The sequence below is a fragment of the Gambusia affinis genome, linkage group LG10 (assembly GCF_019740435.1).
Source record: "Gambusia affinis linkage group LG10, SWU_Gaff_1.0, whole genome shotgun sequence".
Taxonomy (NCBI): domain Eukaryota; kingdom Metazoa; phylum Chordata; class Actinopteri; order Cyprinodontiformes; family Poeciliidae; genus Gambusia; species Gambusia affinis.
In genome coordinates this window covers 16,467,105-16,491,406 of record NC_057877.1, presented here as the reverse complement: position 1 = coordinate 16,491,406, position 24,302 = coordinate 16,467,105, and the positions used below count along the sequence as shown (strand labels likewise).

Genomic DNA, 24,302 nt, shown 5'->3' with positions numbered 1-24,302 from the left:
TAATTGCTTTTGTTTAACACACATACCAATCAGCTCATAGCTTGCAACTTGTAGTTTTAAAGTAAGTTAATGGGTGGTGCTCCATTAGTTTTACAACTTCAATCTCTCTGTTTTTTCATCTGTAAATATTCCCAAATAGCCATGTTTGCCTTCAGTGTATGCTTGAGAAAATCTAACAGCACGTATGCCAGCTAGTTTATTTCAGTGGTCAGCAACAAGTGATGGAGCACAGCTTCATTATTCTGTACCAACAAAATTTACAGCCACTCTGTCATTTAATCTGGCATATTATTGGAATGACGTTATTTTTTTTGGAACTGTATGATATATTTATTTATTTTTTTTAAATTATTATTTATTTAAGCAAGAAAAAAAATACAACATGCTCAGCACCCTAACAAAGGTCATTAATGTTTTTAGACATTGTGATCCAAAATGGAGCATTTCTTCTTCAACTTTGCTTAGCAAGACATTAATTTTTGCTTGTTTTTGCCAAAATCAGCATGGATGAAGTCAAGCTGAAATATAGAAGATGAGTTTGAAAATGGTTCTGGATTTATTGTTACTATACGTCGATCCATTTTGACTAACATTACTTTAGCAAACTTGATCACACACATGCAAAAAAAAATAATATTTTGTGGTGTCCTGAAGTGTTCCTTGAGCACCAACCTTGCTAAGTATTTATGTGCACAAACTAATTGGATTTGGCTTGCGGACAAAGGAGTATACACTATGTACCGCATTCGCTGTGGGTGTTTCAAGGTGAATCATGGTGTGTCAAGGACTTATTGGACTTGATTGGCAGGCACTATCACCATGAGATGCCCATATAATGGCAGGGCCCTCCATTCCTGACCTGCCCATTTATCTTGCTGTATTAATGTCAGCCTATTAATTCCTAAGCGGAGGAACATTTGGCAAAGACACCGTTAACAGTCTTGGCTGAGTCACTCTTATCTCAGCAGACCTGAAAGGAATAGTTTTGTGCTATCGGTGAGTGGAAATGACATTTTGAAACTTCATTCCAGATAATCCACTTCACTTCCTGGTAAAACATCAAAATTAGAACAAAAAAACTGATGGAAGATGTATTAAAACTTTGCTATAGTGTAAAATCACCTTGCTATAATCCATGTGGACAGACAGGTGTGGATATCTTAAAATGCTAATAGGATTTGTCTTCCATTGCTAGGATGATTATGTTGATATGTATATACACACACCCACATGTGTGTGTTCAATGTCAGAAATCAGTCACTGTTAATTTTCCCTTACATGGTTGTGATTGTTCCATGTAGGTCTGTGATTGTGATACACATTAATATTGTAATGATAACAATTCCATATATTTTATTCTTGATGCATAAATGGGAATAAGTTTGTGATTTCTGCATTTTCTTCTTAGATTGTAAACTCTCTTCAATTTGAAAAAAAAAAAAAAATCTGTAGTTTGTTTTCTCTCTAGGTTTGTTAGAAAAAAGAAAAGCTTAAATGTCTATTTTTTATAAATAGTGTTCATTCCATAAATTTTGATTCTAATGGTCAGTTCTTTTAATTTTTTTTTTTATATTTATTTTATTTTTTTTACCCCTACAGATATTGATGTCTTTCCCGGGTTTGGCTTTGTTTAGTTGCAGTATGTCCGGACCAGGGGGAAGAGCTCTAATCGATTAATTGAGTGGCTCATAAAAATGATGGATAGAGGAAACACTAAGAGCAATGAGCATGACATGCACCACGCTTCTGTCACACGCTCTGTCTGTTGTTTGCCACTGCATATTTAGTGGAAGCGTGGCCTGCATTTGAGGTAGGCAATGATTCATCACATTACCATCCGCAGGACTAAAAACAATTGTTTTTATGCCCTCTCAGATGATGAAATGGATTTGATAATACCTTAAAGTCATAGGTGGCTGACTGAGCCAGTGCCTCTGAAAGAGACATAAAAAAATCTCAGCTGGCATACTTGTATAATACGGTCTTTGAATTTTTTCATATTCCAAGACACCTTTATGGGTTTCTTTTGTTTTCAAACACATCTGATCTTTTTGGCATTGTCCTCTGTCAGCCCCCAACTTCAGCCCCACGCTGCTCCCCTGCTGAGCTGTCCTGTCGCACAGCATGCATGTTTGACCTGGTCTTTCACAGGCTTAGCTCCTGTCAGGGTTCAGGGACTACGTTTGGGGCACCGGTAGTCACACAGCGTTTGGTTGGGTGTCACACAGCTCCTTCGACTCTAGGCCGCTCTCAATCATTCCCTCCATGGAGGGGTCGGCCTCTGATTCCTCCCTGCCCGATATCTGACTCGGCGGGGCTCCCCGACTCATCTGATCGCCAAGCCTGATCTCTCCATGCTGGAGTGTGAATTTTCTGATTTGCCCTTGCAAATTGTACATCTTCAGCAGAGTCAAAGCAAGGAACCCAATTGCTTTTGGAAGAATATATTTCCTCTACAGCTGAGACAGTGTATTTTTGATCTTCTATCCCCCAGTATTTCTATTTTTTTTTTTTTTCTTCGTCTTTAAATCGGGCAACAGAATCTGAGATACCAGGAGCCTTGTAGGGTATATGAATTCATTTATGAGGAATGCTGTTAGGAAAACCAAGTAAAAACCAAGTGCACTTCTTCTATTTCAACTTGTGGTGGTGTGTTTTTCTGTTCCCTAGGATTTACATTTCAGTCAATCTCTGCTCCCACAATTTCCTCTCCTTGCATTTCAGTGATGTTCTGTGAAAATTAACATCCCAACTTTCTTTTTTTTATTTTTTTTTAAGGTTGAGGGCTAATTTGAGGGTCAAGCAAGACTTGCAAGCTGTCAGCCTCTTATTGTATCTTAAGTTCCCCCTCCTCCACTCAAGCTCTTTATTGTAGGTCCCCCTTCATTCTCTTGGACCCTGTTTTAGAGAATGGTCCAACTCTTCTTCTATTCTCGTGTGACCCTCTAACAACTAGAGATGGACAACTGGGAGCTTTGTCTTAGAAGCCTAACATTCTTTTCACATCTGCCTCTTGTTTTCAGACCCCCCACTGCATTTAAATTTCAAACTGTCCTGAATCAACCTTCCTTCCCTCCCAACTAATAGCTCCCTTCCTCCGAGTTACTAAGCCTTTTATTTTCTTTCTCTTAAAAGGACCAACTGCTTCCTACTTTTGCATATTTGACACTCAGTTGTTGACTATAAACCATTCTGGTGTATTGTGAGTATATGAAGTGCACATATGTTTAAAGCCTGTGGGCCCACGCCCCTGTGGCTTCCCAATTTCTCAGGGTACTTAAACATCTGTCTGGGCCAGCTTCATATTTAGCCCGAGCTGTGCGTTGTCTGCCGCCATTTTAGTAATCTGTGCTTAAAAATCACAGAACATTGGCCACTGGTCATGTGTGCAATGAATAACAAGCAGTGTTGTTGTCGTCGGTCCGCTTCCGTCTGTTCAGAAACTCCAAATACAGTGGCGCATTGTTACTAAAGACTAAACTTGTTGTGCAGTTTCGCCTAAGTCGATGGGCATACAGAAAGCAAGCTGAGGTGGGATTGCCAGCAGTTTTCTGTTATGAGGTGGAGAGACAAAAAAAGAACCCCCAGCTGAGAGGGGAGACCTCGACTCATTTAATGAGGAGAACGGCAGTCAGGCAGTCTCCCCAACGCCTGCGCCTTTGGTGTCTCAGCATGTTAAACACTCACAGCATGACGCAAAATATATTAAAGTATAGGACTGTTATCGTCAATTTACACAACACCCCATCCCCCGTGTACAAGGAATCTACATTCTACGTATTTTTCGTAGCAGGGGGTCTGTGCAGGCTTAAAGACGGAACTGTCAAAGGCATCTCATCTTTTGTCTTTACATTTCAACACATGACTCCTGTTGGTTGTGCTTGCTTTTGTTGCTGTGCAGTGATGACAAGGCAGGAGAAAGAATAATCACACTGTTTCAGCACTCCCATCTCAGACTGAGCCTTAAAATGATTGTTTATATATAAATATGAACACCTTCAGCCACTGACGCAAACAATCATCCGAAGACACAGACTAAGTTTTGGCCATTATGAGATCAAACTGATAACCTTGAATGAAAACACACGACCTGACTGCTTGTTTAAAACCAAAAAGCAACTATTCTGCTTACTGCTGCAAAATCCTAGCAATTTACTGATTATTATGGGTTGATATAAAGAACATTTCATTGTCTCTGTGTTCGTTTTTGACATATTGTCAAAGATGTGTGACAAAAGCTTTTCTTTTTTTTTTCAATTAATACTGGCATTAAATTTCCTCAGAATAATGATTTAAATTAGTCTGTTTTGAACCACAAATGAACTTAATCAGTGACTGTGGTAAATCCGCTCACATGTAGACATCATGTGGAAACAAAGCAAAATATTTTAGTTTTACAAAATATACTTATTTATATGGACAGGGCTTAAATAAATTTACTGAGATCTTATAAGCGTCTAAGTGAATCAATTTTCTTAAATGTTTTAGTCACTGCTGAGCTGTTTAGTAGTTCATGCGTAATGAAATATTTTTACATTAAGCAAATTTTAGTATACAAATTTTCAGCTAATTTGGATAGAATGACTCTTCATACTTTGTGACGTTTTTTTTTTAAGAGACACCTGCAATACACGGTTGTGCTGGTTTTAGCCTGAACTGTGTGTACAAGCGCTTAAATAATTCATCACTGCAAGATTAATGCTATACAGCAGTTGCTCAAATAATGGCACCATATCTAGGTTGTGGTAGGTGCTTTGAGGTTTCTAGCAAGCAGACTGTACTTCTAAATTGTACAACAATTAGAGCATTGGCTTATGTGGTTTTTGGAAAAAGAAAATTGTGTCTGATTTGTAAAATAATCATCTATGCAATAAATTGTCTTGTTTTAAATTAAGCTACTTAAAATGTGTTTATTAAATACATAAGAAAACTGAGTACATATTATATGAACCAAGTAAATATTTTAGTTAGGGAGGATTTTCAAAATATAGCACTTTATTCAAGGAAGAATAAGGATTAAATTGGATTATCATCATTAAGTACATATATTTTAATCTAAGAACAAAACAACAGGCACTAAGACTTTGTGCTCGGATGAGAATTCCTAATCCTATATACTGAGTTAAAAGCTTTTCTGTGGAGACAATCAGCTCAAGGTCTCATTATAATGTATGGACCGTGAGTGTGGGCAGTAGCCACTTCCCAGATATATTTAATTGGTGCCACATGCCATAATAAAAAGCAAGTGGCAGAGTTTTGTGGCAATCCAATATGTTTGGTCTCTGTGATCAGCTTTCATTTGTCAAGCCTCACAACTGCACATTATTCCTCTGAAACTAAATACGCTGTGGCCGTGTGTGTTCTGCTCCTGTTAACCTCTCTTAATGGCTCTAAAATTAGAGGTCTCAGGTGAGGAGCAATGTCATACCAGATGAACTGATTATGGCAGGTTTAATTATTACTTTGGCGGCAAATGCGTGCGCTCTGCATGTTTTCTTGCTGATGAATTATTACGATGCCTGAGAACTCAGACAAAACAGATCAAAGAGCCTTCAGGCGCTGGTTATCCTCCAGCATGGAGGTGACAGCTGAAGCTGATTTGTGCGGTTCTGACTGTACATAACAACACAAATCCGCCCTGTCTTCTCTGTTGAGTTTTTTTTTTTTTTTTTTTCATTTGCTGCTAGTTTGAGCTGTATAAAATTCGCTCCCTCGAATCTTAAACAATCGCAAGCTGTAGACATACAAAAAATAAATAAATAAATAAATGAAATGGTGTTTTTCAATGTGGAAAAAAAAGAGAAAACTGTTTCTAATGGGGTCCTGTGTGCCTTGTTGCCCGAGTGATGCCACATCCCATGGTGAATGTGCTAATGGTTCATGGGAGCAAGAGGATGGAGCTTAACCCAGCGGTGTAAACACACAGACAAAAGGGAGCCGTTAGTAGTGTGAAACACATGCCTGGGCGTGCAGGTAAGCATTGGGTTTCACCACACACGGCTCCACCACTGGATCCATGGTGGGGAGGAGGTCATCTGCTTTTGTAGCAGAATGAGAGCAAAACAAACTTTCAGGTTTATACCACCGAGACAGGTATGGATGAGGTGGGAAGGGGAGGAATTCTGGTTTGGAGAACTGTAAGAGAGAAGGGCGGGGGTGGTGAGGATATAGATTGGAGAGATAAAGTGGTTTGTGGTCAGTGTTGAGACAGAGAAGTGACCATTTGTATGGCAGTGTTTGTTTATTTGTCTTGGGCATGGGGGAGGAAACAGGCACAAAACCTAAGGGTAGATGAGACTGCTCTTACTTTTTAACTTCTATGGGAAGTGAAATTCTGCTGCTAGAATTCGATTCACATCAAAAATTCACATAAATTAATCCAACTTAGGTTTTAAGTAATTTTTTTTTTAAGCCAAAGTGCAGTTTCAGATGTGTTTACTTATAAATAAACCATATATTTTTAAATGATGAATCTCAGCTGCCGTTGGATAATAATTTCCAAAATGAAATTTCATTCTGCACTAAAAATTAGATTAACATAATAACCATGTGGAAAAAAATAGTGTCGTGTTATCTTTGCAAAAATTTGTGACAAGAATGTGTGCTATCATTTTATTGTTTTGCTTCAGTACCGAAAAACAAACATATGTCTATGACAAAAAAAAAATATTGGCATTGATTAGTACAACTCATGCAATGTATGTGTTGTTTTCCAAAATGTAAATTTCTACTAGATTTAGTGGAAGATTCAAAGTAAATGTCCTCATTGTGGAGAATACTATACTTTTTTGCCCAGTTTTGACTTTATTTTAGTTTTATCAAATTATGAAGTTATTTTTAGTTTATAAATTATTCAGGCTATCTTTTCAGGTACTTTGCAGTCAAGTACATAGCAGATGTGCCACGAGTGGCTTAGTAGCACTTGCTTTAATAAAATAATGGGACTCCATTGGTTTTCAAACTAACTGCCAGGGGTTTTTGTGACAATTTTAAATATTTTCAAACATCGGAAGCGGAGGAGGGGTAAGGCTGTGTTACACCTGAGCCTTGCAACAAAAGACCCAGCATTTTTTAATTGTTGGCATTATCAAAGACCACAAGATCTTGTTTTTTTCAGTTAAATGGCTGCAGATCTTAGGAACAATTTAATCATGTTTTTTTGTTTGTCTTTGAAATCTTTTAAAACTCTTGGTTATCATCACACCAAGAACCACTCTATTTATTTTTTTTTATTGTGGGACTGTAATATACATAAACATAATATTGGAATCATGATGTGCTTTGTAGCACAGTTAGTAGCACTGTTGCCTTTCAGAAAGAAGGCTCTGGGTTGAAATCCTGACAGGATGTTTTTGCATGGAGTTTGCATGTTCTGTTCTGTGCATGTGTAGGTTCTCTGTAGGTATGTCAGCTTACTCTTACAGTCCAAAAACAAGGCTATTTTGCCTCTGTAAATTGTCCTTGGGTTTGAATGTGTGTGCATGGTTGCTTGTTCTGTGTGTTTCTATGTTGCCCTTTGATGGACTTGTCCAGGATGTACTCTGCCTCTCGCCCAATGTTAGCTGGAGCTGGGATCAACCCATTCACAGCAACATAAGCAGGCATAGACAATAGATGAATGGATATTTTCTGGATCACATAAAAAAAATACACATATACACATGTTTAATGAGGTTAGTATCATTTAGTTATTGGTCATGACGGAATAGACAGGGTGGGGCACGTCTGTTTCAACACAACAATACTTGCTCTCACCCTGCTCCCCCATCCTACTAGTGAAATGTTTAGTATTTAGCTGCCATTAAGGGATTTCTCTCTTGAGGATTATTGACGTTCTGGGCTTATTTTAGTGATGTGTGTGGGTTTGTAGCTTTTCACAGTTTCTCTTCATTGGAATGTGAATGAAACATCAAGGGGCTTCAGAATGCGAGTGTATTCCTCTGGGGCAAAGCACACGTGTGGACTAAATTTCATAACTGAACTAAATTATGTCTTTTTGGTCTTTGTTGCAGGGAAGAAGATCGATAATGAGCATCTCTCAGACCAGTTGGCTTGGGCTTTTCTGATCAGAAGCTGTTACCCATAACGCTAACCTGCCACAAATCATCAATACTCAGCACCATGGCATGCAGCCTGCGGACACTACACACCTTTTGCTGGTTTCTCATCACTTTAAACCAAGTACACTCCACAGAGGGTAAGTATTTTAGAGTTTTGTCTTTGCTGGTTTCTTAAAATTATACTGATTTATCCTGTCATTTTTTTTTGTTTTGAATAAGTTATATTTCAAATTGACGCAGCTTTTTTTTTATTCAGCTGCCGCATGTGGAAATATAGCATGCAGTAATTCTGAACCAAGCCAAATCAGGCACTGCTTTTGTGAGTAATGCAGTTTTCAGGACAGCGGGCACAGACGAATAGAGGGGGATAATCTTGAGTGGTTTCATTAGTTGTTAAATTGTGATTTGTCTGAGATTTTCTGCTTGAAAGCGTCAGTTGTTCCCAGTGGCATCAGAGCTGGATTTGTTTGTACATTCCTCGCTTTTTAATGCTCGCCGTCATGGAAATACATGCCGCAGATTTCACACCTCAAAAACCATCAAGCTCAAATGTCTTGTAATCACACTTCATTAAGTTTTGATTAAATCAGTCCTGGCTTTGTTGTAACCGCAAGTTTTACATGTCCAATGTTTAACCACAAGGTTGAAAAGTAACGCACTAAATGTTTTATGATTGAATTTAGAATACACCGAAGCTGGCATATTTTTTGTGTGTAATATAAGTGAGGTTAATAAAATTCTGTGTAAAGATGACAGCTGTCAAAGCTCTGGCTAAGCCATCATTGAAGTTCAATAACCAAAAACTTAAGGGTGCAAGGTGGGATTTTAACAACACGTCTTATTGACAGTATAGCGAATCACATTGGCGTAAATTGTAATAGCATATTATGTGCATACCAGCTGGATGTCATTTGATCTTTCCTTTTAAAAAATGGAAACATAATTCTCTGATCTCTACAGGCATCAATCAAATTTGTAAAACTTCAGCCATAAAAATGCCTCATAAGCAGCTTTGCTCAGTCAAATGGTTTCCATTAAATGTGAGACTATTTCTCAACCATAAACTTGATCGAATATCAAAGTATGCAGTGTTATATAGATAATTAAAAATAGAAAACCAACAAATCGCACTTCCATGAGTTTTCGCAAACTGCCATAAATCTCAAAATCACCTCTGGTAAATTCCGCTGCTTGGACTTGATTTGGAAAGGCACACATCTGTCTATACAAGATCCAACAATTGACAGTGCATGTCAGAGCGCATGCACCAAGCATGAAGTCACAGGCATTATCTTTAGACCTCTAACACATGATTGTCTCAAGGCACAATTCTGCGGAAGGATACAAAAAACATTCTGCTGCTTTGAAGATTTCAGTGAGCTCAGTGGCCTCCATCATTTGTAAATGGAAGACTAAAATGACACTTTCTGGTATACTTGCAAAAAGCTTTATGTGACTAAAAACAGACAGTAATCACACAATTCCCACTATAAAAGATGGTGTTGGTAGTATTATTTAGGGCTTCACAATATATAATAAATTGTTACTGCAACTGTACTCTAGGCAATGTGCATTTTGCAAATAACTTTTGGGACAAGGTAGTTATTCAAGTACCATAAAATATGGATTTATATGACTGTAATATACTCTGTAACTTGTTTACTGAGGGATAAAAAGCTTTAGAAAGAAATTAAGGGGTGGTCAAGTCATTAAAAAATATAAGTTAGCTTCTTTTTTATTATCGAACAGCAGACACTGGGAAGAAGCAACCTTTTCGGTGCAAACTTGTCAAGATGGAAACATTGAACTTTATTGTTTTTAATTTAATATTTTTTCCAATTGTTGAACAGGCACAGTCTACATTTTCTATGGTCCAAAGCAGAAAGACATGCTAAGCAATGGCCATGACTTCCAACTAATCAGTTTTGTGAATTCGACATTTTATTTTCTCGCAGCGATTTATGTCCAAGTTCAGATACGCCAAAGTTGCAAGTAGACAAGTGAAAATGTTCAGTTCTAGCGCACATTAGTCCACCAGGAATCTTGTGGACATTAGTCCCCCTTCACGTCATACCCCTTCACCAAAGCTTCTTCAAAGCGTCTGGTTAAATGTTATTTTGCTTGGAAATGTACTCACAATAGTGGGGAAAGTCCCGCTTGTTTGAGCAAAGCACTTAAGCAGGAGTCCTCCGACAACCTCAGCTTGTATCAAGAGGGAATTTCCAAAATACTTTTTCTGATTGAGAAGTCAGGTCCTCTATAGGGAAACAAAAGACACAGCGAAGTGGTAAGCTTCTAACAATGCTAAAATGACAACACAGCTTATTTTAGACCATAAATTTTGTGTGTTCATAATGACGTCCTGATCTGTTTGATTGCCATCGAATCTTCTGTTTCTCTTAACGTTGTGTGTTAGTTTTTACCTGCCTGTGTGAGGCTTGAACTGTACTGCATGTTTTGAATATTTGGCTTTAAGTCGCCATTTTTGTCTTGGGGAACACATGATCCAAATGCATTTGGTGATGTTCTTGACGCTCTCATTAGCTATCTCCTTAATTATATCGAGATTTTGTTTACTTCATTCATATTGTGGCAATATTAATATTTTAATAGGTATCTCACATGCATGGATGCTATAGTTAAACTGTACTCCATATTGTAGGTAGCTGTTATGGATGGAGAGGGTGTGAATAAAGTAATAATACCATTGTGATGCATTCATTTGAGTGCATGGTTCTGCAGATTGATGGTCTTCATTCTCCTGCTCTACGTCAGACTCTGGCTCAAACATGCAAGGCTGAATGGACGAGTCTTCTGTTGTTGACATCTTTGATAAACTTTGGGATAAAAAATGTCTCTGGCAGTAGATAATTGTGTCACTGCTATGAAACTAGACAAATGGCAGAACGGGGTGGAGTGAAACGCTCTGCGACCGGGAGGGGGGCGGGGCTCGAAGACACGTCTCAGAACAGGGTAACCGAGAGGTTTGTGGCGCCACAATAACGAGGAATTCAGACCAAGTCATTGCAGTTCTACTTTACGTAGACCATAAGGGAATGATTTACATGTGAAAAGGACGGCTTTAAAAGCATGACATGTCTACTTAAAGACTGAAGCAGAGGTTCATCTACAAGCAGAACAAGCTATATTAGAATGATTCATTTGTTAGAATTGTGAAAAAACTAAATCTAATTGACCAGTTTTGCAAAGAATTAATCTTCTTTACATACTCTCTGTCCAATCTGATTGTGCTTGAAATACTTTCAAAGACGCTTCAGAGCAGGTAGTGACACACCCAAAACATGTCCAACTATAATCCCAGAAACAAGGGTATCTGTTAAATCAGAGGGTGAATACATACGCAAGCCACCCTTTTTAGATTTGTGTTTGTATGAAAACTTAAACACTGTGTGATTTTGCATCTATGTCATGAGTACGTTCTACTGCTTTTGGTTTATAATGCACATTTAAATAATGACAGACAATTAAATCGATGTGTAATCAGTGTCAAAGTGATATAGAAGTGAATTATTGGCAGGTTGTTTAACCCTCTGCTTGAAAATGAACAGAGTAAGCAATATAATACACTGATTAATTATCTTCATCTTAATGTTGGAATGGCAGGTTAAAAAAAATGGTTATTATTTTGACATTTTTCATTCATTCTTTTCTCTTCTCTAATATTATCCTAACCCCCTTACGTCTTTTCCCTTTTCTTATTTCAGTCTCACAGATCAGCCCAGAAACAGTTCATTACAAACAATATCCCCTAGTAAACATGCTTCATTAAACTGCCTCTACCCCTAATATCTTTTTAATGCATTTTTATAATTGAATTAAATGGGTTAGTGGAATGCTACAAATAGTTTGAAGTTGGTTTGTTTCCCCCTTTTTTTCCTGCACCTGAAACGTGTGTATTTATATGCTGTATAAACACACATACCAGACTGAGAATGCAGCTATAGAGGGCAGGAAGTTTGACCTCCTTCTCTATACATTCTTCACATTTGACTCCCCTGGTTGGACACATGTCCACGAGTCTGTCTGTTTTATTTACTCAGCTGACTCACAGCGTTTTCTAAGCTTTTGTCTCCTGTTTTCCTTTTCGCTATGCTCACATCTCTGTTCTGAAGAATTGCTTGTTTGCTTCAGTAACCCTCAGAGTTACTGCTACTAGTTTTTAGATTGATTTGTGTTATTATTTTAATTACACTGTATTTACAGAGCAGAGCGCTGTCGATTGCTAAATTACCCTATGGCTTATAGCATCAAAAATTAATAATATAGCACAATAAAGTTTAAAGGCATGGTCCTACCACAACAATTATGTGTAATTTGTTATAATACAGGTTGTTTTGATGGTGTATTGCTTTATTATTACTGTTATCCTGCTTAAGCCCACAAGAGCCTTGTGAACCAGCAATATTGTAATCATCATTTATGATTGAGATCAACTATCATCTGGGGTTTTATTGAAGAATTTTTATTTCTTAGATTTTATAGTTCCTTTGCCTATAAGTTAGCTAAAGGTTAGAGACATGAAGTTATTCCAGTCAAAGACAAGTGCTTTACCTGTTAAGATCCCTGCCTTTTCTCTGTTTGGTTCTGAATCTTGATAGAAAGATGAAACAGAAATACATCATTAAAATCGTAAAGTCTCACAGTGCTTGTATAATAAAAAAATCAATAAATACATAATAAATAAATAAATATCAAGGAAAAGTCGGACCTTGTAATTTAATAATGTTTTGTCATGTGAATGTGATGTATATTTAGTGAAAAAGTCTCTTCTGAGATTACTAAAACAGTAAATGTACAAACTGACCAAACTTAAAAAATTAAAGAATTGCAAGGTAAATCAAAAATAAACCATAAACTAAATTAAAAAGTATAGTGTAACATTAAACCAAATTTACCCCTCATATTAGTCTAAAATGTGTACAAAGTTTGTTAGAAAGCAAAACATTTCAAATATATTGAAAATTGAAGTAGAATTTTTATTAAGAGAAATTGTAGAATGTAATGCCGTGACTCCAACAGCATAGCATGGACTCCGAGCAGAGTGACAAGGCTTCCTGTTGTTCTTAATCTTTGTGCACAGACTAATTCTGAGCCAAGAAAAATCCTCTTATATTATAGAGAGTGACAATGAGAAGAGGTTTTAAGCATAATCACTTTGTATAATATTCATGACCAAATCCGGGATCATAGTTCTGCCAGTTTTATTGTCTTAAGTTTCACTGAACTGAGTCTATATTCTAAGCGCATGTCAGTTATAGATACTCTTTTTACATAATAGTGTTTTTGGTGGGACTGACACTGTCATACATAACACATTTTGCAAAGCCATTATGGTAAAACGTGAGCCCTTATTTTTTTAAATACCTTGATGAACGTTTTAATGAAGTTCAAACATTGTAGACCTGGAAGTCTCTGATTTATCTTTGTTTTTGTATTGCATGAGTGTACGTTTTCCATGTAGTATTCCAAGTAATCTTCTTCAAGTTATTTTCCCTTTATCCTGCTGGTGGCCCTTTTATATATGAATATATAAACTTTTTTTCACAAATAACCAGTGATGATGTACTCTTCTTGCAAGGCATGATTAAATTGGCTTACATGTTTTCCAAAATAATGTAGCCACATCTGGTGGGATTGCAGGGATTTACATGTATCAGTGACAGAATTGCAATTCACACCTAGCTCAGTCACAGACTCTTTTCAAAACCTTCCCCAAAGATTGTTAGAATTATGGAGAGGCAAAATGAGATGGCACGGTGAGGATTGTGTGTCAAGAGGTGTATAGTCGGTTTATGTTTGCAACCTGCAACATAGAGTGCTGGGAATACTTTGTTCGCTTTATTTTTATTATTTATTTATTTATTTATTTTTTGCATAAAAAAATATTTTGTTTGTGTGTGTTCAGTAGAAGTATTTTGAAATCATCAGAGAATCTGAACTGATGATTACCTTTACTATGTTGGTTAAATGCTTTTAAGGAGTTTGTTTTCTGAAAGAGGTCATGCCATTTTCAGAACAGACAAGGTTCACTAAATGGGTCACCTGCGGTTTCGTCAAACCATAAACAAATATTTTCTTTAGAATTTAGCTTTTCATTCCCCTTTAGCAAAAAAATATTTTTAGTGGCGAAACCTGTAAGGACAAGCCTAGCACTGGGATTTTCTGTCTTTCCACACACTCTGAAACCTCGCCATTGTTTCGCCTCAAAGCTTGAAATGTTTAAAGTACTTGAGGTTTCTCAAAGGGAACAGGGAAGGGCACCTTTAAAAGCACTCTTTTTGTATCGCAGGAAGGAGAAGAAGAGAAGACTTAAAACCTTCATCTCAAAGTCAATGAAGTGAAATAGACAATCAAGGTGTTCTGAAATCTAATTACTGGACTGTAAAGCCCAGGGCTTAATATGAGCCAGAACCTGCAAGAACAGGATCCAGCACCTCCCAGTGATGTTCCATTTAGATGTTTAACGACTAAAAATACTTATACTGTCTCACTTTCTATCTTTTTCCCTTCCTTTTTTTTCTTTCTTACTTTTTTATTCAATAACCTCTTTTCTGTCTTGACCCTATTCTGGTTCTGTAATAAGGACAAACTGTTAGTGTGAGGAAAACAAATTAATCATCTAACATCTGATCAGATCTGATACTTAAAATTCCCAAAACAGAAAATAAATGTGACGTGGTATTTTACTTCTAAACACCCTGTACATATAATGTCTTACAAAATGGAAGTGCTGATTGTGTGCGCTTATCCATAGTTACTTAATATTTAGGAAAACTTTAAAATGCTGTAGAAACTTTATATACTTTTTAAGCATGACTTTTAAAATCTGTTTTACTTACTTAACAGTCAATGCAGAACCTGGACTGCTCAGAGTAAAGTGATACGTATTTGTTTTGGTCTGTGCGCTCTAAGGAGTGTGAGCTTGTTTTGTTTTTCGACCACTTTGTTGATGTCATCTTGGTTGTTTGAGGTAGACTGCGGGATCCGGCCTCCCTGTGGAGCCAGGCAGCCGTGGGGTCTGTGTACGTAGGCCGACCACGCTGTCATGTCTCTTTCATCGCCAGCCAGGCTTGGCCAATACGGAGATAAGGAGACAATGACTGGGAGAGCGAGCAGTGGCAAGGTGTAACCACAGCCCCTGGGTCTCCTCCCTGCTGAGTACTTCAAATCCTCATTAGGATTTTCAGCAAAGGAAGAAGGGATTTTCAGGATTAGGGCTTTGTCACAGCTGGCTCCAGGTTGGTGTTTGTCATGCAAGAGCATGGCAGAACTCTGACATATTGCTAACCCCCCTCCTCCCGTCTAACACAGACGCTGCCTTCACCTGGCTCCTGAGGCCGTCAATGTATGTTCCACTGACCTCAATTGCTTAATGCTTACAATAGTTAACCTGCTGCCTTTGCTAAGCGTTTTAAAGAACTTTCTAGTAGCTTTTGTCAGGTGTCTGTTGATTCATGTTGCAGTGTCAGCGTTTGTTGGATATTAATACAGAGTTAACCTTGGAAAACATATTTAGCTTGGTGTTTACAGTCCTAATCCATAACTCTTTTGAACACGTCAGCCATGATTTTAATGCAGCTGTTCAGACAGGAGACTCACTGCTATGCTTTAATCTTTCCCCTTCGTATTTTTGTATAGCAAAAGTATTAAATGGTCTTCCTTGTAACTATTTGTTCCCTAAGCTTGCTTGCCTTTTACAAAAAAAGTATGTAAAGTAGGTTTCTCTTAAAAAGCTCTGACCTGCCAATACTGGTTGCAGCTGGTTCCAATTCCTCTTTTAAAAGTTATAATTAACAGCATTAAACAAACTTTAGGCTTTTTGTTGTTGCAGTCTGTTGCTTACAGACATGATGCTCTTGCATCTTAGCTTGTAAACTGTACTTCAAAAACATTAACTTAACAAAAATAATACGTTCAGTGCACCACAGTCTTTTCAGATAATCAGCATGTATTGGTAGCTTTAACCAGCCAATGTATAATTGGAAGAATAGATAATTTCCCACCTTGACTGTAAGAAAGCAGTTAGTGTAAAACAGGACTTTAGAGATTTATAATCAAGACAAAATAATTTGGAGTTGACATTTTAGATATTTTACAGCACCTTTTCTAGCACCTCAGATTAGATGGTATTCTAATTACAAAATACACTCTTTGTGTATTCTTAGCCTTGCTTGAAATTTTCTAATAAGCTTCCAACAATTCAAAATCCTCTATGTTCCTTAACAGAGTTTAAACATTTAAATACTTAAAGGTCATTCCAAGTATGGGCTGAAGTTGATTTGCACCTTATCTTGCTACTTCCACACTGAAGAGTGTTGTTGTTGGCGCAAACTGTCACCACTTAGGTATTGAGTGTTAATCGAAGTGGATCAGATCTGATTTCATGAGAAGCTTGTCATCAGTTGGGGTCGATCAAGCTGTAAGGTCAACATTTTTGATAACCAGTCTATTTCTCGGGATATTCCCAATTTGTAAATATGAACAAAGAGTTTTCCTTTGGAAGAAAATTACTATTTCTTTGAGGTCACAGTCTCATTACATTAAACAAAAGGCCCCTGTTTCCTGACATGTTACCCAGTCTCTCAGATCTGAACTTAGCATTAAAACTGCCTTCTTATATAATTCTCAAGACTCTTACTATATAAGAAGGCTTCTAATAGGTCCCATCCTATATTAGTCATCTACTTACATGTCCTTATCTGCCTTATGCTTTACAGCCACAGCTTATCTCACTTTGTTCTTGCCCTATTAATCAGGGACACTCCTTCATTTTTGTTTGCTTCTAGGTTTTACGTATATTTGTTTCATTAGTCATAAATCTTAGCTCGTTGCAGTATTTACTGTTAAACGTTCTATTTATGTGACAAATAATTGCTTATACGTTGTGAAAAAGACTCAAAGCTATTTACGTGATAGCAACAAGATAAAATAGCGATGCTTCTTTAGTTTTGAAATGTTTTGCCATTGGTGGCGTTTACGTAGTTCACATCAAGGACTCCAGACAAACGGAAAGCAAGGACTTTTGAAGTGCTGTCTGGAAGGGGCGGTTGGAGGAAATGTTTTTGATTATCCACTGTATAAGGTCTCTCAAACAGGAACCACCATGTACAACTTGCCTGACAAATAAAGCAAGTCAAAGGGCAAATACAGGTTTGTTTTGTATCCGCTGCTGTTATGATGTGGAATGTTAGTTATTAATCGCATAAGATTGCAGCGTGCCAATTTTCTCTCTCTTTCTCGTGAGTGATACAGATTGGAATATTTTAGAACATTATATAAATTGGTTTTAATAGAATTAAATAGAGACATCACAACTCTGATTTCCTCTGCAAGAGACATTACATCCATTTGTCAATGTGAGCAGCCTGGTCCCATTCCACTTTTGGGTTTAACAAAAAAGCAAATGGAAGGATGGAGTCATTGAAGTGGTCTTGAACTTCTTTTATTAAACTTCCATGGCAGCTGAAACGTCTCCCGCAAACAACAGCAATTTGTGTTTAAGGGATAGATAATTACATTTCCATTGTGAGGACACTGCTAAAAAACATTCTCATGGGACAGCATTAGTACGGTTTGGATGGCATGCAAGAAATACCTACTGCGGGACATGTAACGACAGAATGTGTTAAGAGAAGATGATATACTCTAAGGCTCGTGATTTCACAGATTTTACAGTCTGCTCTCATGGGTCGGTCGTAAGATATCCTGTCTTGCCCTTAGTGGAATCCTTTTTGTCCTCTTGCTTTCATTCCTGATTTAGTACAGCTATAAATCCAAAGAAGGGTCCTGTAAACGAGGGGTGGTGAAACTACGCCCATAAATAAAAAAGGATTTAGAAGCAGGGCCTTTATCAAAGAACTCTAAAGTCACATTTATGTGGCTTGTTAACTCACAGGGTTTAACTAGTGCATTTAGTATTATTTTTTTCTTGTTTGTGTAGGATTCCCGTTAAGGCTAAACTCTTAATTTAAATTCACATTTAGTAAATCAAACAAGAATATTCACTTGTTTAGCGCAAAGTTTTTTTTGTTTTTTGTTTTGCTCATTTTTGGAGGTCCTTCTAAATCAGCATGCTGATATCCTGACATGTTGGTTTATTTGATGTCAGACTAAACACATACCAGTTCAAGCTGTTAGTGCTCTGGCACTATAAGTTGACCTCATGTGATTCAGCCTTTGACCTTGTGAGTTATAGTGACCCCTGAGTGCTTTTGCATGTCAGGCCTCAGGCTTTTCCTCACTCTTGGATAAATGATGCACTTACATGTTAAACAATAAATATCCAATTAAATAATCTATTTTGAATTTGCTTCCTTCAGTATGCAGGCAGAAATATGCCAGTGGGATGTTAGACATAGGCTTATATTAATTTGTAATGGCAGAATAGTCTTTTGTAAAAACACAGTGGAATAGCAGTATTTTCATATTTATGTAAAGCATAACACAATTAATTTGATTGAAAACATAAATTCAGCAATGCTACAATTATGTCATTTATTGGATTTAAGTAATAAAAATAAATACCAAGTGTAGTAGCAGTCCTCAAATAGTGCTGTATTTTACACTAAATTTAATGCCTTTTGTCACTTTATCATTTGTAACACAAGCTGCTGCTTAATTTGGCTATCTACAGTTAACAGCTTAACAGCTAGCATCTTAACAGAAATGCCATTATTTTTATTTAATGGCAAATAGAACCACAAACATGCAGAAACCTTTATTCATAAGCAGAGCTAGGCTGCCCATTCATTAGACTTGGCTAAAGCAGTTGTTTTCGAAAAGAAAAAGATTCTCAGTGCTGTGGTCTAGAAACATTTTTCTAGACTACAAAAATAGAAAATAGATCCCAAACATTGTATCATATTAACAGAGTAACATGTTTGGTTAATTGTTTTTGTTAAAAATAATAATAACTGTTGTCCTTTTAACTTCACCACTCCTTGAAGTTGTAGCAAGGGTATAGCAGAATATTTTAAGCAATTTTGAAGCTGTTGCTTTTTACAGCTTTTTGTGTCATGATGTTGGTAACCATCTTATACGTACTGACAGAGCCATACATGGACTGATGCTCTTGATCCTTGATTTCCATCAGACAGACAGCTCTCCTCCTCAAAATTCTTAAATTTCTTTAAAATATTCAGCCACCTGGTTTGCATCCTGACAATCTTCAGATATGTCCTTAAATAGGAATTTTGCATGCACTGCCTCTATTCAGAGTCTATTCAAATCTGGAAGCTTTTTTTTAAATGCAAGATTGTTATATTTATTTATTTTTCATTTTTGACTACGGTAATCAGTAATGAGCTGAAGGATTATCAAGATTATATTTAATTGCAAATCATTAAAAAAATGAAACAGTAATAACTTTTATATTGAGATCTGTTAATGGACATATTGGGATGTAATTTTTTTATGCAATGTAAATAGTCTATTAAACAAGAATAAATGAGTGTTTTGCTTTTGTCCTTTGTCAAGTGTTATGCAACACCATTTGTCCCATTTTATGTGTCCAAGGAAAAAGGTGTCAACTAACAATCTGCCAAGTCGGGATAGGAGTGAGTCTTGGTGGTTGAGTCAGAATGGAGACAGCATAAAGAATTCAGTCAGAGCAGCAGTCGTGTCATCAGGGCATGACTACCCTGTTGGTCAGGGAATTTAAATGCCAGGTGGGGGTCAGTTGAAGCACCGGCTGAATAATGTGGCACAAATGCATACACATGAGAGCAGAGTCTTGGGGAAGAGGAACCACTGCCGCGGGCAGCTTGAAAAAAGTGCACTGAGAGTATGCAAAGCAACCAGACAGACCCACTCGTTTTTATGTATTCCCATCGGTGACACATTGGGTGCCTTTTTATTAAAATGTAGTGCATCAAACATGTCTCTGAAGCAGAGCATCTGAATGTATCTCAAGTCACTGCTTTTATTATTTTTAAAAGAAACAGAGGAAATGCCTTAGAAAAGGGTCATCACATACTAATCAAATTCAGCCTATGAAGCTCCAAAAGGCATTCACATTTAACTTGTATCAGTTGTCATCTGAAATATTGACTGACCTACATCAATTTCCTTTCGGAGTGACTCAGAGGATTAATCCACATAATTCTATTAATGTTGACTCACTTTAATTGAAATAGAGGGCAAACTTTCTCCTATCGAAAGTCTTATTTTATTTTTGTTTACATCATTCACTTTTGGTTTTTATTCGTCAAATCATCCTCAACACTGTAGTAATAAAATGAGTAAAGAGGCCTTGACCTTGTCTGGATAATCTCAAAATGTCTTGTAATTTAATATTGAAATTTACAGTTGACCGTGTTTTAGGAACCATGAGAGAAAATTTACTACTTTATGGCCACTGCAGCCATTTCATTACCAGGATATGTCCTTTCGTTTTTTGTGACCTAAAAATCCCTCTCTCTTTTTTTTCCCCTCTCTCTTTCTCTCGCTCCCTCTGCACACACTGCCTGGCCTGGGGGCTATCCGATATTAGACAGTGAGATGTCACTCTGTGCTTGTGTGAGTGCAGTCAGCTAACATGTGCAGATGATGTGTAGTCAATAATGCATTATGAAAAAAAGGGGGATTTATGACCTTGATGAGCCTTGTATAGCTTAATTAGGCCTAAAGGTTGATTTACATACAAGTGTACATGGAATTTGATGAGGCTGTTTTTTCCTGCAGGTGCAGTACATTTTTCTTTTGTCTGGCAGCAAAACTTGATGCTTTGCGTTTGTTCAAATTCTAATGGACAGGGTGGCGAGGCAGTAGCTAATATGGAGGGGGCTGGGGAAGTTACATGAACCTTTTTGGTTTCTAGTATTTCTACATATCCTATTTTATTTGAACACATTTAGCACATTTAGTGCCGCAAGATTATATTTCTGTTCATTGCTATTGTGGCCAGGATTATCTCTACAAGCACTAGTTTTGGGCAGAGAGAAATAAACTACATAAGGAAAACAGCATCTCTGGTGTAAATTTCTATTTAAGGCTGCTAAACAATGTGAGGAAAAAAATCTTTTTTTCTTGACGTCTATTCAGAAAGAAATGATGAGATCTTTTTCAGAGTCATGTACCTATATCAAAGATGCTCCTGATAGCCCCCCTGCTGTTGCTATGGAAGTAGCAGAGATGTAAATGAACTGGAGTGAACTTGATGGTAGAGAATACAAATGAGGTTGAAATGTTTTTTTTTTTTTTTTTGCTCTGGCTGTTTTTTTCTTCATCCTTTTTTCCTACTTCCTTTTCCTCTTGTTCATTTCTCTCATCTCTCATTATGTTCAAAGACTAACTAGCATTTTATATATTTCCCGATACTATAACATGATAAGAAAATAGCTAAAGATATATTTAAATTAGATTGGCTTTGAGCTGGTCAGCAAAGCCACAGTAACTATGCAAATTCATTTCCTTTTGATACTTGGAACGGGATCCAATACTTTGGAAATTGATTGATGAAGTAAGAATAGAAAAATCTATGTTATTCCCAACTGGGTGGTCATTTCTCAAAAAATGACCACAGTGATAGTGATATCACTGTATCACTATCACTGATAAAGTGATAGGATATCACAGTATCAGATTTAAGACAACAAGATAACATTTGACGAAATGTTGAGAAAACTAAAACTCCCCGTCATTTTCTTTTTGACAGACATTTTTTAGAGATTATAAAATGGGTTTTAAAGAGTCTATATCAGTGTAAAATATTTCATTACAATTTTGTTAGAATCCTCCAGTTTGGGTTTTACTATCTACATACTTCATATTTTAAAGTAAAGGTTCTCAAATGCAGTCCAGATTCTTAAACAACTGGGAAATAGCTCCTCAGCAGATGCTAACTTTAACTCCTAACTGTTAGCCAGAAGCGATATTCTCAGCTAGCATGAAGAGCTGTCATTATTAATCGACTTCATTATCTTACAGGATAACAAATGAGGAACTTCTTCAATTACAACTTCATTTACACTTGGATATAGGTTGTCTCTTTCCTACAGCATCCATAGGCTAATTATTAGGCTACATGCCAATGGCAAATTATCCAAATTAGATAATGACTTTCTTAAGTATCTTTTAGGAACCACTAGTAGATTGAGAGTGCTATACAGACATCCACATAGAAATTGGAACAATTTTATTTGGAGTCATACATACTGTTGTTTCCTGAGAAGTTTATCACAGGTTTGTAATGATCCCCTTTACAGATTTTATAGTTAACATTTCAACACATTTGTTTGATAATAATTTTAACTATTCCACAATATGTCAGCCTAAAAGAGACTTATTAGGAAAAACAGGAACACACTGTTAAATCAAAAATAAAAGTTAATGTGTGCCAGTTCAGTGCTGTAATTCATCTTTTACAATGGCCTCACAGAGTGAGCAGTCTACCTCATATCCTGCTGTTTGCTGAGTATATGCGATATTTTGTTTCTTCTCCTCCCCTACATAGATCTGACTTTTTAAGATTTCATGTTGTTGGAAAGGATATCTCTGGATTATAGAATCAGCACTGTGGGAAGGGCCTTAAAATAATAGTTTCTTTTTCTTTTCAGACCCCTTTTACTTGTTCCATAGATTTTGTGGAATGCAGTTGGTGGAGTAAACCAGGATGACTCAAGCTGTGTCCCCTGTGGTTTCAAGCTAATACTTTAGGCCACACTTTTCTTTCACCCAGTGTCCCTCCAGTGAGCTAGCTTGTCAGCTCAGGAGAGCAGAATAATGGCAGGCCGAGAAGAGATGCTAGCTCATTTACAAGCAGCTGGTTAGCTCTCGTCAGAGCAGCTAGGAAAATCAGAGGGCCCAGTTAACAGTAGACGACAAGCATTGGGAGCGTCCCTGTCACTCTTCTCATTGGCTCTCAACAGAAATTATCTGGTTTCACATCAAAATAATGTGGGGACCCCTTTTGTGTGCTGGGCACAATGATGGCAGCGTTAGTGACTGAATGGGCCTTTTGATCAGCCTCTGCTTTGCTCCTGGACTAACTGTGGAAGTATTTGTAACTCAAGTTACAAAGAGTCATTTTAATATGAAAACCATTTACTGGAGGGGAGATACCCCTGGTAAAAATGCAGGACTGTTTAATATCTTGTATGATTTGGGCTGAACTTGAATGCAATAATTTTGTGTTTTGTACCACACAAAAACACTTTTACCTATCAAACTTTTATATATATATATATATTTATTATTTATTTATTTATTTATTTTCCAAAAACTATTTACATGTGTATCCCCTTAGATTTGATTATGCTTTGTCTGGCTTCATGGTAGAACAGGATGATCTTAATGACTTCTCATTTCTGTGAAATAGGAAGACAATTTGCTCATTACCTCTGCTTCACTGACACTCATATCCTACCAGATGGTCACTTTCCAATTGATTTGACTCGTTGGTGAAAAAAAAAAAAAAAAAGAATTAAATCATTATAGCACCAAAGAGACACTGCATAATTGGTTCAGGCTACATATGGGGGTTTTCTCGCAGTTCTCCAAATTGTTCGCCTAATGTCATTGCAAAGGTTACTTGGAGTAGTAAATATCAGCTTTGGAAGCTTTAAATAGTGTGTTGCCACCACTCTAATAGTTGTGTACCTCACCAGAATAGGGGTCCTGTGCCTCATCAAAGTTATTTGTTAATATGTTGCAAGAATTTTCTTTTTTATATATTTATTAAGCACTAGCTAAAAAGTTAAGTCTTTGTTGGGTAAATTGTTCATTATTCGATGCTAAATTTGGATGTACTGAACTTAATGTATTAGATTTTCGGAATATTATAATTTAGTATTATTTCATGCAATATAAATAAAGGGAAAATATGTTTCAGATGACGTTGGAGGCCAAGTGCTCCAAACAAAGCTTAAGCTTTCTTTTCAGGTGTAGTGTTTTTCTTTCTTGCAAAACATTACTTCACATTAAACTATCTGAAATATCTCTTGTATACCTTAAATTGTCTTGTACATGTAGATGATGTACATAGATGTATTTGACAATTTATTTATTGTCCTCAAAAAGGAACTGAAAAAGTCGTTTTATACCTTGTATAATTAAATACAATAACTCACAAAAGAATTTCAGTTTTGTTCTAGTTTTTTGTAACTTTTGCTTGTCGCTTGATTGCTTTGAATGGAAACTGTCTTCTTGTTCTCATCTTCAAGTCTAGCTTTGCATATTTTTGCATTTAATTCTTTATATTAGAAGTGATTTGTTTATGTTTTG

At 36.8% G+C, this 24,302-nt stretch overlaps 1 protein-coding gene across 39 annotated transcripts in view; it reads left to right on the top strand.

Moving 5' to 3' along the window:
• The window catches only part of adgrl2a (adhesion G protein-coupled receptor L2a), a 123,129-nt gene that overhangs the window by 14,877 nt on the left and 83,950 nt on the right, over positions 1–24,302 (top strand). For all 39 annotated transcript variants that reach the window (XM_044129549.1, XM_044129567.1, XM_044129547.1 and 36 more), the window contains exon 2: positions 8,013–8,197. In XM_044129549.1, coding sequence (XP_043985484.1) covers positions 8,122–8,197 — 76 coding nt within the window. In that variant the 5' untranslated portion in view covers positions 8,013–8,121. The remainder of the gene's footprint in view (positions 1–8,012; positions 8,198–24,302) is intronic.